This window comes from Phocoena phocoena, chromosome 15 (genome assembly GCF_963924675.1).
Source record: "Phocoena phocoena chromosome 15, mPhoPho1.1, whole genome shotgun sequence".
In the NCBI taxonomy this organism is placed as follows: Eukaryota; Metazoa; Chordata; class Mammalia; order Artiodactyla; family Phocoenidae; genus Phocoena; species Phocoena phocoena.
Window position 1 is genome coordinate 55,912,578 of NC_089233.1, and position 16,197 is coordinate 55,928,774.

At 43.7% G+C, this 16,197-nt stretch overlaps 1 protein-coding gene across 1 annotated transcript in view; it reads right to left on the bottom strand.

The window, feature by feature from the left end:
- Positions 1–221: 221 nt before the first annotated feature.
- The window catches only part of CDS2 (CDP-diacylglycerol synthase 2), a 63,325-nt gene continuing 47,349 nt past the window's right edge, over positions 222–16,197 (bottom strand). Inside the window, exons 2-13 of the mRNA XM_065893574.1 lie at positions 13,502–13,638; positions 12,122–12,218; positions 11,264–11,361; positions 9,064–9,203; positions 7,314–7,372; positions 6,588–6,670; positions 4,532–4,619; positions 3,954–4,022; positions 2,914–3,066; positions 1,312–1,431; positions 771–874; positions 222–517 (exon numbers count right to left, since the gene is read on the bottom strand). Of these exons, the coding sequence (XP_065749646.1) occupies positions 385–517; positions 771–874; positions 1,312–1,431; positions 2,914–3,066; positions 3,954–4,022; positions 4,532–4,619; positions 6,588–6,670; positions 7,314–7,372; positions 9,064–9,203; positions 11,264–11,361; positions 12,122–12,218; positions 13,502–13,638 (1,281 nt within the window). The 3' untranslated portion in view covers positions 222–384. The remainder of the gene's footprint in view (positions 518–770; positions 875–1,311; positions 1,432–2,913; positions 3,067–3,953; positions 4,023–4,531; positions 4,620–6,587; positions 6,671–7,313; positions 7,373–9,063; positions 9,204–11,263; positions 11,362–12,121; positions 12,219–13,501; positions 13,639–16,197) is intronic.

Below are 16,197 nucleotides of genomic sequence, written 5' to 3' on the forward strand. Positions count from 1 at the left end.
CTAAACTGGACGAACACAGATGAATGACCACTCTGATCAAGCCCAGATATGGAAGCTCCAGCTTGGGAGCTAGAAGCACCAAGCAGGTGCTTCAGAGCTGGGCAACACTGTCTTCCAGGTTGTTAAAAACTTCGGTTTTAAAAACCCAAATGGTTTTACCACCATGACTTCTTTCCAACTCAAAGCTGTAGGTTACTTACAACCCAAATCATAAGCACATAGACTGTACACACAGATTTTTTTTTTAAATCCACAAATAAAAAACACTGTAAAAAAAAAAAAAAAAGATAGTGAGTTGAAGTCTTTTCTTTGTCCAGCTGGGCTTGCCCTGGAGCCCTGCCCCTCACTCAGCCCTGTTCCTGCTCTCCTGGCCCTCGGTGGTCCCTATTCGTCCTCTGTGGCAGCTGTTAGCATCCCCTTGTCAGTCAGGTGAGATTTGAGCATGTTGAAGATGTGGAGCTGCTGATCTGGCCTCAAGGTCAGGAACTGCTGAACCAGCTTACTCGGGTTAGGGCCCCTGGAAGAGGATGAAGAAACAGCACTGAGCAAAGCAGGGGCCAAGCAACTTCGAGGGCCTGATTATTTAAGTAGCTGTTCCCTCTCTGGATTCTCTACTAATGGAGGGTAAGGGTCCTCAGGGAATCCATAACTAATAGCAACTGAAAAATGCATTCACACTTGGTTTTTTTCACTCAAACTGAGTAGCTAGAATTCTAGAATTTCACCACTTAAAAATCCACTAAGTTGGTTCAGATGGAAAGGTACTATACCTGATAAAACTGGCAATATACACATTGACAAAGGTGGCCATCAGATACTGGCAGTCAAAGCGATCCATGATGCCTCCATGGCCAGGAATGGTATTGGCAAAGTCCTGTTAGAGGAGGGGAAGGATTGATGAGCCTGGCCTCAGCCAAGTCAAAGCCTGGTTTATGGTCCCACCTCAATGTCCAGCTACTGTACTGAATAGCTGAGGGCAACATAAAGTGAAAAGTATTGATTCAAATGCTGAAGCTATAATAGTACACAAACTTATTAAATTACAAAATGTTTCTTTTGAAGAAAGAATATATTAACAAATATACTGAAAATCCAACCACTGAATTTTCTTAGAAACAATGTATCTTCCTTTAACCTACTTAAATTCCATGCATGGGTGAAGAAGAGCACACATTAATAATCAGAGTTCATAGCTTGGTATTCTGAAGGGGGTGGTGGCTGATGAAGTGGGACAGGAGGAGGAAGGCAGAAGATGGGTGAAAAGGGGCCCAGCTAGGAGACAATGAGGGGAAAAGAAAAGCGTTTTCCTACTTTGATTTTAAAGGCTCGCTTGAATCCACTAGCGAAGAACCCTCCAAAGGGGCCAATGAGTGAAGCAAAAGTGGAGAGGGCAATGCTGTGAATCTGGAAGGGGTACATCCGGACTGTTTTCTGAAAAGAATAAATGAAGTCAGTTGAGATGCCTGCAAGCCCAGGCTTATTACTTGTTAACATTAAAAAACAAACAAACAACAACAAAACCACCTCTTTATGAAACTACTTCTCTCCCCCCACCCAAAATAATTTAGGAAAAAGACTGGTTTGGGGGTTTTTGTTTGTTTTTGGTAAATCTCTAATATATGGCTTAATAGAGGACATTAAGGTACTACGCATTCAGTCTACAGCAATATGATGTTTTGGTTGAAGTGTATGAAGAAAATGTAGCCCTACAAGGATACATTGTTGAAAAAAGGAAGAGTATTTTAGCACCGTCTTTTCAGATAATTATGGGTACTCTTCTCTGATACTACACCAAAACTTGAGTGGTAGTTTTCTAAAAATTTGGTGCAAAAAAAAAAAAAAAAATTTGGTGCAATGTGGAATCTGAAAGCCTATCAATGACCATTTGAATGGATCGTTTACCCGTGCATGACTGTGTAACACCATGCACTGGCCATTTCAAAAATACTGGTTCACTGAGTTACACAGATCTTTCAAATGTAGACAAATTTTGCCATACAATGTCAAAACGTCATATGTTAAAATCACCACAGATCCCTCAGAAAAGCCTTTAAGTATTAAGAAGCTGTCAAACTTACAGTGGCAGGTATACACTTTCCAAAACTCTAATTTGTACTTGAAAGCCAAATTTTATCATTGGTAACAACTACTGTCAGTTGTTTTCTTGAAGTGACAGACTCACTTTGTTTCTTTTCAAGAAAAATGTCTGCCAAAAATCCAAATCTGAAAAATTATAGTTTGCCGGTTCTTTTCAAGTAAAAATTATGTCCCCATAAAAAAGCCGCTAGTTCAGCTCATAACTCAAGCAGGTGCACACGCAGTCTTCCTTTAGGTAAGCACTGTCCTGCAGCATTTAGCAGGAGCATTTTATGTATAATTTCAATTTCGGTAACAGAGCATTAGAAAGGTGTGTATTCAAGGGTCAAGATTTAATAAAATTAATAATTTTACTATCTCATCAAAGACATTCTTAAAGTGAGCTGGCTGAGTCTTCCTGTGAGTATGTGGCATAATGAATTCAATGACAGTCCAGTTTAGTGCCACTGCCTTCACTCATGCTAAGGTGCCAGCACTGCTTTTGCACCATCATGGCAAATGTTGACAAAGTGAAAAAGTGAAACTTTCTTCATTATGTTATGAAGAAAGTACAGACCCCCTGAGAGGACCTCAGGGTGACCCAGGATCCAAAAGCACACTTTCAGAATCCTGGTCTTAATGATTTGAAGCGGGAGGAAATGTCTCCTCCTGTCTTCACCCTGAACTGACTTGAGCAATTCTCCAACCTGGGGCTTACAAGCTTTGGGGAGGGAGGAAGCTAGTTGTTTTTGAGGGAAGGCAGTGGTGGAGAGGGGGCTCTCTCTTTGTAGTCACTATCCAGCCAAGGATCATTCGCCCCATGTGAGTGGCACATACCCAGCCAATGACCGACTGGATCACCCCAGGAATGTTGTACTCCTGCAGACGAAACAGGTCCGAGGGCTCACAGTCCACAGTGAAGCTGTTGGTATCATTGTTGTACTCCACGGGGCAGACAAAGCATCTGTACCCGGACATCACATAGGACAGCTGAGGATGAGAACAGACAGACTAAGGAGACAAGTTCCAGCCATCTTGCCTGGGCAGCACGTGCCTGGTTCAGCCAAGTCCCTCACAGTGCCTAGCACCCTAAGTGCAAGCTATGCACTAAATCAGAGGTTCATATTTCACCATATGTGTATTTTACCTGTATCTGGAAAAAAAAAAATGGAAAAGAGGCTGATGGCCCACTGAGGCTTCAATGTACTTGCTCCAACAACCAGGCCCTGAATAAATCCAGGAAAGACCTGAGGGAATTTGGGCAAAGAACTACAAGAAGTTTCACCCATTTGGAGGAGCGACGGTCCATTTTTCTCAGGATCCCTTAATTCGAAATGGCAGGTGGTGAGGGGAGTGGTATAGTGAGAGGGAGACAACCAGGAGGAGAGAAGGCTGAAGAGCAGTAAGTAGGGGTCAGCCCTGAAGGGCAGCTGGACAACTCTGAAAAGGGGAGAGACAGGCCTGAGGGTCAGAAGCAGCGAATGGTGCTCTAGAAAGGGCTGGGAGATCATTCCTCTCCAGGAAAGACACGCACAGGAGAAAATCTGGGTTAGAATGGCATATCCCACCTCACCTCTTACTCTCAGGCAAAATATCAATTGCCTGGACAAGAATGCCATCTCCTGAGTGTTGCCAGGCCTCAGACTGAGAGGAGTACAAGGTGTGCACGGCCCCCACTCCTCTACTGCTTAAAGACTGGCAGATAAAGGACAGCTGGCATTGCCCATGCCATGTTCATGCCCCGCTACAGGGCAAAGTTGCCATTCAGCAGGACAGAGTCCTTGGCCTCGGGGGACATGCTCACTAGCTGTGGATGGGCTTTGAAGGTGGGTGGGAGGCCTCTGTCCATCCCCCACCCAACTGGGAGCACCACCTACCAGAAGGCCAAATACCACAGTAGCAAAGCAGCCCCCGATGAAGCCTTCCCAGGTCTTCTTCGGGGACAGCTGTGGACAGAGAGCAAGTTCTTAAAAAAAGGCATTTTGATAACTATAGCTTTGGGAATAATGATTAACTGTTAAAAGTCTTTCTACTATTAAAAAAACTCATTCAATTAAACCACCTCACCTTCTAAAGTACCCCATACTTGGTTTCCTTGTTCCCTGTCTGATAGCCCTCAGTTTCCTTTCTGTTTCAATTGGCCAAATAATTTAATTATATTATAAAACAGCAAACTATTTAAATGATAACACTCAAATTCAGATCAAAGCCACAAAAGTGTGCCTACACCGTCTATAAAAATATTTTCCCTATTAGCTCTTTTTTTTCCTATGAGTAGTTGTCAAGTCTTCCTCTGGCTTTTCTCTTGAAGCTAATTTATTACTAGCCTTTCATCAGGATGACATAAAGATGTACACACCAGCTAGATCTCTTCTGTCTCCCAAGCTGATCTACTCATATTGAAAGCACCACCCTCCCCTCACGGTGATGGTCCATGTTAGGGTGATCCACTTACCTTGATGAGTGGGGTTCGACCAAAGAAGAAGCCAAACATATAGGCCATGATGTCATTACAGATCACACAAGAAATGGGGACAATGAACCTAGGAAATAAACCAAAGTAAGAATCAACACTACCAACATGATAATACCTCAGAAGTCCACAAAACAATGCCATTCATAAATTTCAGTACCAGAATAACCCATATAGTACTTATTAACCATTAAGGAATAAGTTTAAAAGAAATAAAATGCCACATAAGCCATACCTAGTACCCAGCACATAGCAGCATTCAAATGTTTACTGAATGACTACTGAATAAATGGAGGTGGTATCCTATAAAATGTCATTTGTTCTTTTTTCATTATAAAGTAATATAAAAATTTAAAGTGTAAAGAAAAGAAAAAATAAAAAGTTGCCTTGTTTCCCCTATCCCTATCTCCATTCTCCAAAATAACTACTTTTAAACATTTCTGACTTTTCTTCTTCTAGTAGTTACCTCCATAATCCTAAGTAATACATTTATTATCTATTTCATAATTTACCTTTTTTTTTTTTTTTTTTTTTTTACTGTTTATTACTAGCTCTAGTGAGCCCAACTTTTCCCCAGGACTACACTGAGAGCAAGACCAAGTACATATAGCCAGATTTCTTCTCTGCCTCCCTCTGCTGGTCTGGTCATCCCCACCATGAAAAAAAAGGGACAGTTTCCAAACTTGTACCATCTCTCTCTTCTCACTTTCTGTTCTCTGACAGTCACTTTTTTCAAATTTCCTCTATTACAGCTTAACATAACATACAAAAATCCTAGCCCTTCAACTACAGGCAATATTTTCTGACTTCCTGCTTGTTAAGGTAGGGATTTAGAGCACCTGTATCCACCCAACCACCCATAGTATTTACTTTGTTGAGGCTTCTAGCAACATTCTCTGCTCTACACCTATAATTAAGTCTTGAAGGTTCAGTCTAAAAACCAATAACTAGAGATTTTAATATGATTCACTCTAGAGCCAAGTGGTATGTCTAGCCCTGAAGATGAGAACTTAGCATGAGCCCCTCTTTAGAATTACTTAACAATACTCTGAAAGAGAGGGAGAGTACATCTCCTCAGGCCATTATCATTATTTTAAACATAATAATGCCATAAGGAGAACATTTAGATGAGCTAGTCTCTGTTCTAAGCACTTTACATATTTTTACTAATTTATTCCTCAGGCAGTGGGTATTACTGTACCTTCACCCTGAGAACAAGAAACAGAGGCACAGTTTGGGATCTTAATCACAGTACTTTAGCTCCTCATATACATGAGGATATGCCTTCACATTTTCACTAAAAGCATAGCTTCTTCAGTCAGCCTACTGATTTCTATCAATGGTGATAGATTTCTTGCTGAAACCATTGCATTTGTGGAATAAAATCTACTAAGTATATCATTCTTTTGACACATTGCCAGATTCCATTCGCTAATAGTTTATTTAGAATAGTATATCTATAATCATAAAAGAAATCAGTTTATCATTCTTGTTTCTCCCTCCCTATGCTTTTATCAGCTTTAATATTAAGGGGTGGATAAAACTCAGCTGCTATCATTGGTCATTTTTTCCAGGTGTGGATTCTTATGCAATTTTCAAAGTTCTTTTATAGTTACTGATCTATTCAAGTTTTCTTCTTCGTGATTTTTACTCGGTGACCTCTTGTCAGGAAATCATGATTTTTTCTTCTAGATTTTCAAATTTGTTGCCATATAGTTGCATTGCCTTTGATTCTTTAAATATCCCTACACCTGTTAGTCTAGAACAGTGGTTCTCAAAGTGTAGGTCCCAACCAGCAGCATCAGCATCACCTGGGAATGTACCAGAAATTCAAGTTCTCAGGCCCCACCCCATAGCTACTGAAGCAGAAACTCAGGAGTGGGGGTGCCCAGCAACCTGTGTTGCAACTAGGCCTGCAAGGGATTCTGATGTAGCTCAGGTGAGAACCTCTGGTTTAGACAGTTCATCAGAGTTTCTCAGCCCACCTATATGGAAACATCCACAAAATAAAAGGAAACCCCCCCCCAACATCACTCACCAGATCATTCCTTCAAACAGGTTGTGGATAACAAGATGTGACTGGGTTACAACAATCAGTAATGTTACATGGGTCCAGCCAAACTGCAAAAGAAGATAATGGATAAACTTTACCTAACAGTTTAGCTTGAAAGGAACTTCAAATAACCGTTAATACCAAATAGAAAATTGCTTAGAAACAGGTAGGAAAGATATCTGCTTCTGTACCTGCCTTACGGGAAGTGAAAAAGGTATAGAACAGGCCTCTGGGAAGAACTATGTTCCCCAGCTACAGTTGCCATCAAAAGGAGGGCCCATATGGCCCATTAGTTAGTCCTTCTATGCTCCAAAAGCCTGGGTACTTCTCATTTTCTTAGTAAGTATTTATTGAGTGCTTAGGACACTCAGAGAGGGGATGTTTTTAGGTTAAGGGAGTGATATAGCAGGCAGGATATCTATGGGCAATGCCTAAAGCTTCACCTTGAGCCTTACCTGGAGGCCACCCTCAGGTCCAGAGGGCAAAGACTACTTAGGGTGTAAATTACATAACAGCGATTGGGTCTAGGTGGATAAAGAGCCACCAAACTTCACTAGGGATGCCTCCTTCATCCTCTAGGTTCCAGATGAATAAAAACAGACTGCATTCCAGGGTTTTGATTTATCACTGAAAGGATGAGAGGCCTGTGGAGTTTCCACAGAATTTCACTTATGCCAAGAATTTGGACACTGATGCGCATATTTCCCTTACCATGTAGAACTGCAGTCGATAATGCTTCTTGACCAGACTCAGCACAAACATGCAGAATCCTAGTTTGAGGAAGAGGAGGAGAAAGGGCAAAATGAATCACATTCTGCATCTATCTTTGTCCTAGTCATTTCCTTTAGCTGTGTTAAGCAGTCCTTTGCTAATTTCCTGGCAGCAGTTAACCAACCAGGGCACAAATTCATAGCCCAAGGGAATAAAACCAGATAAGCAGTCAGAAGGAAAAAATGACTCCTTCAAGACAATTAAAGGAAGGCAATATTTTAAAATCTTACAGACTACACTCAACTTAGGACACTGTTCACCAGATAGAAATGTTTTGATCCTAGAGCAGGGGCCGACAACAGTCAGGCCAGCTGCCTGTTTTTATAAACAAACTTTTATTAGAACACAACCATACCTATTTGCTTACATATTGTCCAGGGTTCCTTTTGTGCTACAATGGCAGAAATAAGGAGCTGCAACAGAGACCCTATAGCCCCCAAAGCCTATAGTATTTATTATCTGGACCTTTTAAGAAAAAGTTTGCCAACCTCTGTCCTAAACAACAGGCAGAAGGGGGATCCACCTGGTATGGGGCCAAGGCCATCCTTGCATCTCTCTCCTACTGACCCATATGACCGAACTCTCCAGGAAGAAAAGGGATTTTACCCACAAGTGTGCTGAGTCCCTCAAAAGCAGCCCTGCCCAGAAGAGAGCACATCACTATTCAAGACCCCTGGCCTCCCTTTGTGGGGCTGCTCCCAGGCTCTGAGGCATGCTCTCTATCCTCAACACAGCAAACCTCTCAGAGTGGACTTCATATTTTAATAGCCAGGTGTCTTTCACGGAGCCGAGTATTGCCATCAAGCTGATGAACAACAGGCAAGACTGAAACTTATTAGGTCAGAACAAATTTCTCATATGCCTCAAACTGGCTTTTAGGGTAACTATGAAGAACACATTACTAGCATTACTGTACAGTCTTAACTGAGTTTAGATTGACAGAGCACTTTACTGTTTGTCAAGTTGCAATGTATCTGTTCAAATCCTCACAGTAATGCTCCTGTTTTAGCTTTAGATTACAGAAGAGCTAACTGAGATTCAAAGAGTAAGCTCCTGGCTCCTTTGAAGTCACAGGTCTTTTTAAACCCAAATCAATAAAATTTCTAATATACTGCAATGTCCCTTTTTTCAAAATTAATTTTTATTGGAGTATAGTTGATTTACAATGTGTGTTAGTTTCTGCTGTACAGCAAAGTGAATCAGTTATACACATATCCACTCTTTTTTAGATGCTATTCCCATATAGGTCATTACAGAGAACTGAATAGAGTTCCCTGTGCTATATATACAGCAGGTTCTTGTTAGTTATCTATTTTATATATAGTAGTGTATATGTCAATGCAATGTCCCTTTTTATATACAAGTTCCTGGGTGGTTTTTGTTTCAGTCACGCTGCAGAATCTCTACCAAGAGGACAGTCAGGACAAGACCATGCTATGCAGTCCTCCAACAGAGGCTGGAACACAAGGACAGGTGGCATAAACTCAGCCTCCACAACCACACAAGCCCCTTGGTCTCATTTCTCTTAGTAAAGAGCTGCTACAGCTCACGTAAGGCAGAATCCTTAGCTCTGCTCCCCTAAGTGGTCAGAGTTAATGTCATCAAAACCTTACATTGACCAAGAAATGCCCCAACTCAGCAGACATGCAAAAACAAGACATACACAACTGGTGAGCTGCTTGACTCATACCTGTTAGATAGAGAGTAAAGGAAATGAACCGGTGGTATTTACTGAGAATCCGCAAAGGTTCCTCTCTCTGGACCAGAGTGAAGAAGTAATCTGTCACTGTTTCGCCATAGAAGAAATAATTTACACACAGTAGAAAGTACCTGTAAAAGAATACAGGTCACTGCCAAGGGGAGCACATGTGGCCTCTCCTTTAAAGCGAGGCTGTTAGAAAGCTTCGAGGACCAGAGGTCCACCTGACCCCCAAGACCCCCGGGGGCAGCTCACACAGGGACAAGTAGATCACCATTCCCTGTTCTCTGGTGACACTGCAGGTGAGACGTTTATCTAGAAATTTGTGGCTTTCATTCACTCTCCATTTATCATAAACTTGGGACTCAAGTTTTTGCCCCTTCTGTAGCATTACCAGGCCTAACTTAACACTCAAACTGTAAGACAACCCTCTGAAAGGCACCTCATCCTGCCTCCGCAGCCTTACATCCACTCTTCCTGACACAAATCTTGCACATCTATCAAAATGGACTTCTCTGGCTTTGCCACCTGCCTGCTTGGAACATCTTTTCCCTGCCTGGAACATCCTCTTCACTTACCCAGTTTACCACTCGTTGCTCAAATACCATTTTCTTCATAAAAACCTTGCATGACCTAACATGATATCTGCCTCCCCTGCATTTATTTCTATAGTACAAAGTATTTGCTCCTTCCACTAAGCAATTAATTATGCTTCAGACTGTCTTCCTCTCTGATGCCTGGCTTTGACACACAAACCTTTCACTAGCACTAACTCTTCATCTGTTTATAACCTCTCTCCTCTACTGGAAGGAGCTCTGAGGAGGGAGAAGACATGGCTCATATACCTTTGCGGCCTCACTGGTGTTTCTGAGTATGGGAACCAGCAGCCCCACTCTAAACACTCAACAAGGATCCAGACAAAGAAGAGAGGGGAGAGCTTCTCTCTTCCATTTTTTCTTTTTTTTTTTTTTTTTAATTGTGGAAGTTCAAGAACTCCCATACTGGGTTTGTTTTCTGTTATGTGAAAAACACTTCCTTTGTACAGTGACCACAGTCAGGGGTTAGACATCCTGAGTATGTTAACAAAATTCATAACATTGCTTTCCAGCTATAGAAGACCCACAAGAGAGACCTACGTCTTAACCCAGGTGGCAAGCACAGGCCCTGTGGAGACTGCGAGGCAGCTTGTGCTGCTGGATGACGAGGAAGCATCTCTCAGAGGATGTGTCCAGGCCAAGTCCGAGCACATCAACTCCCTTGGCCATAACCAAGTTGCCGGGGCCCAAAACACTACTCTCTGGCCTGGTAAGTAATGAAATCAATGCCCGAGACCCAGCACAGCAGGGTGAGAAGAATCTGTATTTGCCCGAAGTCTTCTCAGGACTACACAGTACTCTGCTCACATGTCACCACCTGAGAAGAGTGTGGTCAATACAGCAGCGAGTTTCAGATCAGGAAGGGGTCTCGGACATCATCTGTACTATAGGTTTTGATCCTGTTTTTGCTTCAAGACAGCCAAGCCCGGAATTCCCTGGTGGTCCAGCGGTTAGGACTCTGCCGAGGGCCCAGGTTCAATCCCTGGTCAGGGAACTAAGATCTTGCATGTAGCATGGCATGGCCAAAAAAAAATAAAAGCCAAGCCCCTTCCTAGGAGGAGAAAGCAGAGTTCCTCTGAGGAGCCCCGATCCCCTGCACTCAGTCTCACTCCTGCTCACTGGCACCCAAGGAGCCTCCGAGGAACTAGGGCTCCAAAACCACAGTTTGAAAAGCACTGACTAGGTCTCAACCATCTGTTTTAAGGATGAGGAAGTCAACTTCCAGAGATAGCAACACCAGCACTGACAACTCCCAGATGATTCTTGTGGGATGCTGAGATACTAGAGCATGAAAAATGTACTGATATAGAAAAGGGGGGCCATTGTGCAGAGTCTAAGGAATCCAAATACTGATGCAAACACAGTCACAGATGCAGCTGGTCTGGTTTCTTCTGAGGAAGAGTCCAGACTCTGGGTAACTACTCAAACGCTCCTCACAGGCCAACCATACAGTCAGGCCTATGCAATACTTGGGTCTCAAAGGCACTGTGAAGGTCCATGGCCATCACAGCCTCCCTCCCACCATGATTGTAAATACCTACCACAAAACACTTGTCCAAATCTGTTAAGGGTTTCTGTGGGGCTAAAGAGCTTACCAGCTGAGGGTTCTGAACCAGGGCAGGTCATAGGAGTGGTAGACATTGTAGCCAATAGTGATAATCTCATGGAAACACTTAATCTGAACACACATCACCTGCAGGACACAAAAGAATTAGAACACTTGTCAACTCCCCAATTCTTATGATCTTTGGAAACAGAAACCAACAGGTCATGGGCCTTCAAGAAAAACCACTATATTTAAGAACAATGTCGGTCCTTCAGTGATTCCACTCTCCTCCTTTCTCTCTCACACCACCCCACAGGGTAGTGAGGCCCTTTAAGTCACACAGAGTAGATGCAATTTCTCACAATAAATATATGCTTCTGAAACTTCAATTAACTTTTTATTGTAGAACACCCCCCCCCCCACCTCGGGACTCAATATCTTCCATTCTTGACTTTGAATAGAAATACATACTTGAAAAGTCCCAACTGCTCTGCTCAGCACTCATCTGTTAGTCATTTGACCCTGTCCATGACAGTGGGAAGACTAACAGCAAAGTACTGTGGACTGGGATTTCTTAACAAAAAAGTCCTAAAACCTAGGAGGGAGACTCCAGGAAAACAAGAAACAAAACCAAGAGTCACACAGAATCGTAGCCAGGGTCCCAGTTTGATCAAAGAGCTGAAGTAATAAAATCAAATTTTAAAGTGATCCTTAATTCACACACAAATGGCCCTCCAGTTGGCCGCTGGAAGGTGAGAAATCACAGCTATTCTAAGGCAGATGTGGTCTGAAGAGCCTGGACCCCAAGTGATTCCCAGAACCAACTCAACACCTGGCACTTAAAATGACCAGTCCTGTAGGGAAAAGTGAAGGCAAAACTATAAAACAGCATATAAATGGCACTTACAATCATCATTAAAACCATTGGTCCCAGGTAAATGATGATGAAGAAAAATGCAATCATGGCCAAAGTCAAGATGCCTCTCACCCACCAGTTCTTCCATCTAAGTTAGAGAGGAGGGGAAGGAGAAAACATGTCAGGGGCCCAGAAAGAACTGAGGCACAAACCCAAGGGGGATGGTTCTTCCTGGGTTGAGAGGGCCCTGAGGTCAATCCTTTCCAGGAGTATGTCCTTCACCTTGACAGAGGCAGTAGCCCAGTAGCCACATGCTGGGAGGAGCAGAGCCGCCAGAGCCATCACATCATCCACGCTAAACTCAGCAAGTCCTCCAAGGTCCACAGAAAAACACACCCAGCTTGTGTCTTAACGAAGGAATCAGGCAAAAAACCCGAGGGAACAATGCCCTCTACTTCTGTATCTACTTGGACAGCTTCTATGGGCTTCTCTATCTGAGTAAAAAACTATGAACATTTTTCCTGCAGCAGAATCCTACATTGCTCTGACCCTGCATTGCTATGGCGATAACAGTATCAAACACAGTGGTAATAATAGCTATCATATGTATGTACCTGGCACTTCTATAAGGACTTTACATGTATTAATTGATTCAACCCTCAACACTACTAGCTTTTACAACAGATGAAGAAAGGGATGCACAGTTCATACACCTGTGAAGTGTTTAAGCTGAGATTTGAATCCTGGGAGTCTGGCTCCAGAACCCATGCCCTTAACCACTGCACAATACAGCCTTTCAAAGGGACAAATGTGTGGGAGGCATGCCCAGGAACACTCTTAGATAATGTTTTGGGGTCTTATAGTTTGCCTTTTTAATCTGCCCATGCAGCTGGTATCGGAAGGACTAGAATCTCAAGGGACCAAAATTTTAACCCTGAATTCACCCAAGTTGAGATGTTTCTCAATTCTTATAGGAAAATTCAAGGAATGTCCACAATGTATGTGTGTGAGAGAGGGAAAACTGAACTCTTAACTAGAAACTTGGGCTCCTCAGTGTAAAGCAACCTGCCCATTAGTCACAAATTCCAAGGATCATTCATCTTCACATGCTGTGTCAGTGACCACCCCCATGTCCACTCGCTCCTCCTCCTTAAACAGCACCTCCCAGACAGCCTAGAGCACCCTTCAAGGCCAGATCCACCCAGGTGGCGCTCGTAGTCACTGTTAAACACTAGATGATACTCAATGGAGCCCTAGGCAAAGGCAGGGGAGACTGTGGCCAATGAAAGCGGGCAGGTCTGCAACCTCACATTCTAATAGATGTGGGCTCCTGCTACAACACTGTGGGCTCTCTACGGGCTTCGGGTCTTCCATGGCACTTGGAGACAGTGCAAGACCCCAGCAAGCACTTGCATCATTAAGCCAAGCTACCTTGAAGACAAGTTGGAAAGGGCCCTGTTGAGGACCTCTGGGGTATCGTCTACAGAGGTTGGTAGGGTGACAGCTTCCACTCGGCTCTCACTGTCCGATGCAGTCTCTCCATCTGCCTTTGCTTCTGCCTCCAACTCCTACATAGCAGAAAAACAGAAGAGGAAAAGGTCACAAGCGCTGAGTAGGATACTGGGTGTAGACATCCAAAAAGACCCATCCACCTTTGAGAACCCCTCTCCATCAACACCTATGTCACACAGGGAGCAGCCCCTGCTCTGCCACAAGCTATGGATGCTCAGAACCACCAAGACAGCCCAGACTCTCTCGGGGAAAGCTGCGTGTTCAGGCTATTGCCCCCCGCAACAGGGCTCCCCAAAGTCCATGGTGTTACTTCCAGACTTCACAAGAACACCCCATAAGGAGGCCAGCCCCACTCAGTGTGAAAGCCCTATGGGACCACTAACTCGAGTCACTGCTTCACCAGGACTGGTGTGTACCACTGCCCTCTCCCAGCCACCAGGCCTGGGCATCAGCAGACACTTTGATGTCACTCACAGAGTTGCCACCAGACCCCAGCCACATAAGGAAATGCTCACAGGAACTCACCCTGCTCCCCAGCCTGTGTGAAGGGACCAGAGCCATGCCAACAACAGGTTCTCCATCCAGAGTACCATGGAGCAGGCTACTCTACATCCTAGGGACCATCCTTCTACTCAGAGCTTTTATTTCTTAGGAGAATTTAGAATAGCTGCTGTGAGAAGAGGTGCAGGAGAAATCAAATCACTTGGAATCAGAGTAACAATACTACACAGTATTTGAATAGCCCTTCACAGTTTTGAGAGCATCTCCCACACCTGTGAACATCTGAGCAGCTCTGGAAGGAAGGGAAGGAAGACGGAAAGATCCCTGTTTACAAATGAAGAAACAGGGGCTCTGAGAAATTCGATGGCTGGCCCCAAATCTCCTACTAACCAGGTCTCTGACTTCAGTGTGTTCATCCCACTAGATTTCCTTTTATGTAAGCATCTCGGAATCCGTTTTATTCTTCAGTAAGAGATTCAGAATAAAGTAAACTGAAAATGGCAAAAGGTTGTTTCACCAAAGTGTCAAAGATTTCATTACATACATGTGCAAACAAAAAGACAGTTATATCTTTCTTCAAATTGGACAATTTGAATTTCCCTGATGACTAATAAATATATGAAACTGAGGATCCCTTCACATGTTTCTTGGCCATTTGGATATCGTCTTCTGTGAAGTGTCTGTCAAGTCATTGGCCAGTTTTCTACTGACTTTTCTTGCTTTCCTTTTTATTGATTTGTAGGAGTTTTTAAAAATATGTTCCAGATTTAAGTACTTTGTGTCACTAACCTGTTCCTCCAGCCTTCTCTAACCCCCACACCCCACCTCAGTCCTTCCCTTTCCTACAGTCAGACCTTCTCCCTCTGGCTCAGCACTGGCCACAACGGGGACTTGGTGGGAGATTTTATAACTGTCTTCTGCCCCAACTGACCATAAGGTCCCTAAAGACAAGGATTATAACAACTTTTTCTCAGGATATCCTCATGCCCGGCACAAAGATACTTACATAAAATACTTACAAATATATGTAAGGATGGTGGGAGGAAGAGAGGAATTAATTCCAGGTGTGGTAAAGCTGCCCCTGCCCTCATAGAGACAGCTGTTTCTAAATTAACTCACAACTGTGATAACACCACAAAACAGAGGCTTTAGTGCAGAACTGCTGATACACAGACAGCAGGCTTTGGTAAAGAACTTATGGAGGCACTTTGCTGTACAGCAGAAATTAACACAACATTGTAAATCAACTATACTTCAATTTAAAAAAGAAAGAACTTATGGAGGTGGCCTCCTCCGTAGGATCTGAGGGGGAAAGCCACAATTTCCGATGATGGGGGTGAGTGCTCCTTCCTCCGCCATGCTTAGCCAGTGGCTCTGGACAAGTCACCCAAGTGACTTGTACTGTGCTTCCTCACCTAATAAAAGAAGCCCAGAAAGGACCCTCCTTATCTGGTAGGGGTTCCCTAGAAAGATTTAACCAAACCCCCACCCAGAGCTGTGCCTATTCCACTGCCCCACAAGGTTCTGAAATGCATGGATAATGTGGGATTATCCCTCTCTGATGAGACTGCGTGAAGACTCAGGCATTTGGAACAGCTTTCCATTCTTCATGTTAACATTATCATCCTCTCCCCATCAGCTACCATCAGGAATATGAGGTAACGATGTTGTGGGATTATCTAGATCTGACCCCTCAGCCAAGGGGCTTCAAAATGCAAGTACCAGAGCCCCACCAAGGCTTCCCACAGATGTTCTCCAGGAGTATCTAGAAGCCACAGGGGCTGAGGTGAGCACAGCAGGCGAGAGGACACAGGCATGCATGCGTGCACACACACAAGCCCTAACACAGTTTATTTTTAACTTATCCATCCTGTTGTCAAGGAAACTCACAAAGGCTGCTGGTTCCCCAGGCTAGGAAGGGCAGGAAGGAACCCAGGCAGAGCCCCTGCAAGGCAGGGGCAGGGACCTCCGGCTCGGTACTAAGTCTATGGACTTTGCAGGCCCTTTTACGAACGTTAGCCCAGATATCGCCATATCCGACTCCTCTCCTTCCTTGCTAGGAGGAAGTGCAGTGAAGAGAGGTATCCTGAAGCAGAAAGTAGTAAAAGGACAGA